This window comes from Galeopterus variegatus, unplaced genomic scaffold, assembly GCF_000696425.1.
Source record: "Galeopterus variegatus unplaced genomic scaffold, G_variegatus-3.0.2 Scaffold7551, whole genome shotgun sequence".
NCBI classification, from domain to species: domain Eukaryota; kingdom Metazoa; phylum Chordata; class Mammalia; order Dermoptera; family Cynocephalidae; genus Galeopterus; species Galeopterus variegatus.
Window position 1 is genome coordinate 81,134 of NW_007733662.1, and position 5,683 is coordinate 86,816.

The 5,683-nt window shown below is 36.0% G+C and overlaps 1 protein-coding gene across 1 annotated transcript in view; it reads right to left on the bottom strand.

Annotated features, from left to right (window-relative positions):
* The window catches only part of PRCP (prolylcarboxypeptidase (angiotensinase C)), a 31,647-nt gene that overhangs the window by 11,181 nt on the left and 14,783 nt on the right, over positions 1 to 5,683 (bottom strand). The window contains exons 6-7 of the mRNA XM_008592066.1: positions 1,752 to 1,916; positions 892 to 1,079 (exon numbers count right to left, since the gene is read on the bottom strand). Coding sequence (XP_008590288.1) covers positions 892 to 1,079; positions 1,752 to 1,916 — 353 coding nt within the window. The remainder of the gene's footprint in view (positions 1 to 891; positions 1,080 to 1,751; positions 1,917 to 5,683) is intronic.

Sequence of the window (5,683 nt, forward strand, 5' to 3'; positions counted from 1 at the left end):
GGTTAAGATCCCCTTACCAGTCATCTTTAAAAATAAAAAAAAAAAAAAAAAAAAACAACTAAAAATAGAACTACCATATGACCCCCCAATCCCAATACTGCACATATATCCAAGGGAAAGGAAATTAGTATGTCAAAGAGATACCTGCATTCCATTTTATTGCAGCATTATTCACAGTAGCCAAGACATGGAATCAACCTAAGTGTCCATTAACAAAAGACTGGATAAGAAAATGTGGTATATATACACAATGGAATACCACTCAGCCATAAAAAAGAATGAATTAAATATGTGATTTTTAAAGAGTGGTGTAACATAAAGGAACAAACATAAGTTTTGTAGTCATTCAGTCTGAGGCAGAAATCTTGCTTTATCAGTTAGTAACCAGAACAAACCTGGGTGGTGTTTGGCAAGTAACTAAACACAGTGACCTTCAGTTTCCTTCTCAGTTAAAAAAGGACTGTAACAACTACTTCTCAGGGTTATTGTGAGGATTCAGCTAGGTAATTTATTTAAAGTGCCTTATGCAGTACCTGGAACAGAATGTTTATTGAATAAATACTGAAAAATTTTTATTATCATTAAGAGCAAAAGCAATAAAAATAAGACAAATTGAGAACAACTGATGATGCTTCATTTTGTGCTTAGAGAAATTTTTTAATGTTTTACGTTTGGTGCTGTTTTTAAGCCTTTAAGCACATTGGTAATAGAGCATAAAATCATATCTGTTCTCAGTGTCCTCTGTCTTTCAAGGAACAGGAAAACATGATGGGTACCACTGTTATATTCTATATTGTTTTACTGTCCAGCATTTTCCTGGTTCTATTTTCCCATCTATTCTACAAATGTCTCCATCAACCAAAGTTCCTCTTTGGACCAACAAAAACTCACCTGAAAACAATGTTCGTGTGTGAACTAATGTTTTTGCCTCCATACATAGTAGTGATCCAGGAGGGTCTTGGTCTCACACCCCACAGTTTCAAACAGTTATCAGAAAATTCCTTCAAGTTCCACATGTAAGGTTCAAACATGTCATCAACACCATTAGTACAAAAGGGCATGACCATTTCTGTGCAGGCCTAAGAAGCAAACCAGGAGAGAATCTAATGAGAAAATGAGGCACAAAGAGGTTAAGTAAATTGTCCAAGGTCATACAGCTAGTAACTAGCAAAGCTAGGGTTTGAACTCAGGCAATCTAGTTTCACAGCCCCTACTCTATACTTTTATATCATACAAACTCTCACTATTCATAGAAAGGTTTGGCTGAGAAGTCACAGAAGATAGGACTATGTATTCCTTCTCTGTAAACTGCTTTATTTCATAATTAACCCTCAAAATAACACTGGAAGGAAAGTAGTAGTATCATTATTAGTCTCATTGTATAGATGAAGAAATGGAGGCTTAGAGACAGTCAAATTAGACTCCCCTGCTTTTGTGTCCATAAAATGTTTCCTTTATAGCACTTATCAAGACCTACTGTAATATTAGTCTAGTTACCTATCCTTGTCACCAGGTATATTTGATGATGAGATCATATGTTATTTATGTATCTTTGTATCTTTGAAGCCTAGAATAGTATTTGATACACGGTAAGCATTCAATATATATTTGCCATGGTCTCACAGTGTAAGTAAGGTAACAGAGCACAGAATTGGATCCAGATTAGGTGACAAGATCTTGTGTACTCTCTGTTATAGCACAACTTTATTAGTGAAAAGTAAGTTCCACTTGGGGAAATTATACATACTTACCTGATAGCTCCAACCCAGGGATCCCAGATTGCTAGTTGCTGTCTTTGAAATATTCAGGCATTTTGCCTGGCCTGAGTAATTGTAATACACGTTCAGAGCTAGGAAAATATTCTGTACCAGCAGTGAATCAGATTCATTAGGATTTTTCAAATATTGGCACACTACCTGTCATTTTGGAGAGATAAATAGAAGAGTCAAGATACAAATATAAAATTAGTTTAATAACATAAAGAAGAAATATGATTTTGATTTGATCATAAAACATTCTTAAGCATCTAACTGCATTGCTTGACAATTTCTCTCTTGACCCTTCATAAATGAATAAACTTCTTAAATTACTCCCCAGGTAACAGGAATAAACACAAACCATTTGCATGGTATGCAAAGTCCTCTCTATCCACAACTCTAGCTTTGTCTTTGCAGTCTTTGCTCCAGCCTAGTAAAACCATTCGCCACCACACAAAGCTCCTCCTTCCTCTTTGCCCCTGTTCCCCCTGAAATACCCTTTCCCACTCTCCAAAGAACTAATGCCTGGCAAACACAAACTTATTTTTTACAATACTTAGTTCAAATATTACCTCCTCTCTGAGGCCATCCTTACCTATGTTTTCAAGTAAGGAAGAACTAAACTACTCCCTTCTTAGTGCCTCCACTATGCCCTGTACCTACTTTTATCTGAACCTCTATGATGTTCTGCTATACTCACTTGATTCCAGAATGTCTCCCCCAGCATTTAGTAAGGTATCTGGAAATTAAATGTTTGCTGAATGACTGACCAAAATTTTTTGAAAATGTAAAATTTATAAAATTTCTTGTAGAAAAGCTACACCAAGCTTCAGTCTGTGGTATGATAGGAATCACATCCTCCAACTCACCAGTTCCCAAATATTCCTATCACTAGCCTATAATTGCCTGAAATTCTAGCTCTAAAAACCACTGTCAATAATCATGGTTAAGAGTGCAGGTAGGGACTGACTAGACAGGGACATGGGGAACTTTCTGAGGTACAGAACTATTCTATGTCTTCATAGGGGTCTGGATTACACAACAAATGGTACACTTATAGTTAATGCATTTCACTGTATTTAGATTTTACCCACCCTGAAAAAGAACCATTAACAAATACTGAACTCCAGTTGATGATATTAAAGCTGAAGTATTTAGGGTGAAGATGTTTGTAACATATCTTGAAATGCATTTTAAAAATAAGACAGATGAAAGGATGAATAAAGAGATGGATAAGTGAATATATATATATTGGGCATCCCTAATCCCAAAATCTGAAATCCAAAATGCTCCAGAATTGGAAACTTTTTGAGCATCAACAAGGAAATGCTCACTGGAGGATTTCAGATTTTGGATTTTCAGATTAGAGATACTGAACCAGTAAGTACAATGCAAATATTCCAAAATCCAAAAAAAAAAAAAAAAAAAAAAAAAAAAAAAAAAAAAAAAAAAAAAAAAAAAAAAAAAAAAAAAAAAAAAAAAAAAAAAAAAATCCAAAATCCAAAACACTTCTGGTCCCAAGCATTTTGGATGAGAGATACTCAACCTGTATGTGATAGATCAAATATAGCAACATATTACTTATAGAATTTAGGTGCTAGGTTTATGTATGTTCACTGTCCTATTATTTTAACTTTTCTATATGTTCTAAATTTTTCATAATAAAATGTTGGAGGAAAATGGCAGGCAAAGGAATCATAGCTGAATAACAATAATAACAATAGCTACTAATTATTAAGCCCTGGGTTTACAACCATTATATTATTTAGTCCTCAAAAAACCTTATCAGATAGACTATTGTCCACTATTTTACATGAAGAAACATAGTCTCAGGTTAAATCATTTATTCAAGGTCACCCAGCTAGTAAATGGTAGGACCTAGGTTCATCCCCAGTTCTCTCTGATTATAAAATACACATCTCATCCATCAAGCTTCACAGCTTAGTAAGTGTCCCCCTATAAAACTGCAAATAGCCCCAGTGGTAAGGAAAACACATTAAGCTCACATCCTCTATCAACACTATGATATGAATTCAGGACCTGGTCCTTTCCCATTTCATATGGAAAACATATATACAATAGGCAAGTTCTGACAAAAAAGAAGAAATAAGTCCAGAGAAGGAGCCAGGAGAGAAGCAGCCCAGTCATGCCACCTCGGAGAGAGAGCAGCAGGAATAACAACCAAGCCTGGGCTGAAGACATGCTCCCAGTCAGCAAAGGAAGGGACTGAGAAAGGAGGTAAGAAGCTGAAAGCAAACCCGGTCCCTCATCACAGTTCTGCCTAGAACGAGCTTCCAGTAACACCTTTTGAAAAAAAGGGATACTTAAAAAGACAGAGGAAATGAACTGTAGAGAAAATTCAATGCCTCTCCCCAAAGATATTCTGCACAACAATATTTCTATGAAATGTTAGTTAGTACATTGTTAAAAAAGGTTTATTAGTCAAAAATTTTTAAGGAATGTTGTATTAGCAAACGCGAACAACTTTCTTCACTGCAGGATTTCTCAGCATCTTTAACATGCTCAACTGCAGTGTGACTTTCCAAAAGGAAGACAAAGTGTGCACCATTACCAATAAGTATTTGGAAATGCTAAGTGCGAGAAAAGTCAAATTAAAATGTCCAAATAACTGAATATACCTTAAAAAAGTAACTGTGAGGTCATAAGAATAGGTATACCAGGGTTTAGGATGTATGTGTAGAAACAGAACAGAGCTAAACTAAGAGCTTCACAAACCTGTCAAACCTAAAGCATTGTAAGTTGAAGAAAAACTAAGTCAGTGTTTTACTATTTTGACAACTCTTGATTATTTGTGGTAAGTCAAAAAAACACCTAACATTTGCACAGCACTTTTCTTAGAAAATATTACTAAGAAATATGCCAATAGGAAATACTCAACACAATATGGAAATCAAGAATCAATCACAGGATTTAGTAAACTAACTATTGCCAGCAGTTGATCAGCATTCTTTCCTGAATCTGGACACCAACAGCAGACTCAGCTCTTTCAAAATGCAGCACAAAACTACAGAGTAGACACATGGATTTCAGAGAGCATTATGTTCAAGCACAGCATGGTAGATGAGGCAGGGTGACAATGCAAGCTGGTCAGGGAGAAGTGAGGTACTGATGTGTAATAACATGTGGCCTAAAACTCTAGAAAAGAACAGTAGCAAGTGAGTATGACTCACATGCTGGCATCAGATTCCCTCTTACAGCAAGAAACACTGGGCCTCTGTCAGGAAAAGAAAAGGAGTCACCATGAATAGCCATCTCTGCAAATAGCAGTTACTGTCACTCCTTAAAAGACACAAACATGGCTGGAGACTGGCACTGGCTGACAATCCTGGGGTTTCGGCAGCCCCAGTTACAGAGAGAGATCATCATGGTCAGAAATTTGGCCTCCACTGATAGAAATTCCATGTCCACATTAAGGGAAATCCTAGGTCTACTGTCCTTTGTGAGGTCAGATCACCCTTGCAGAACTGGGTCCAGTTCCAAGAACCATACCTTCAGAAGGACACAGACCAACATGAGAAAATCCAGAGGGAAGCAATCAGAATGGGGAGGTGAAGAATAGTTGAAGCAATCCTAAAACTGGTCATTTGGATCATTCCCAACCTTTCATTACAAATAAGGCTACAATAAATACCCTTAGGGCTAAATCATTACACATATCTTTAATTGTTTTCTTGAGATAAATTCATAGAGAAATTAGTGGTTCAAAGGAAATAAACATAAGGCCTTTGGTACATCCTGTCAAGCTTCTTTATAGAAAAGAAATACCAATTTATAATTCTACCAGTATGCTAGATAGAAGGCCTGAAAAATATCACTGAAAATTTTTTTTGCAAAGTATTTGCAAATTTACTACGGGAATTTTATTTTAGGTGGTTCTAAAGCTTCTTTCTAACTCAAAGATTCTG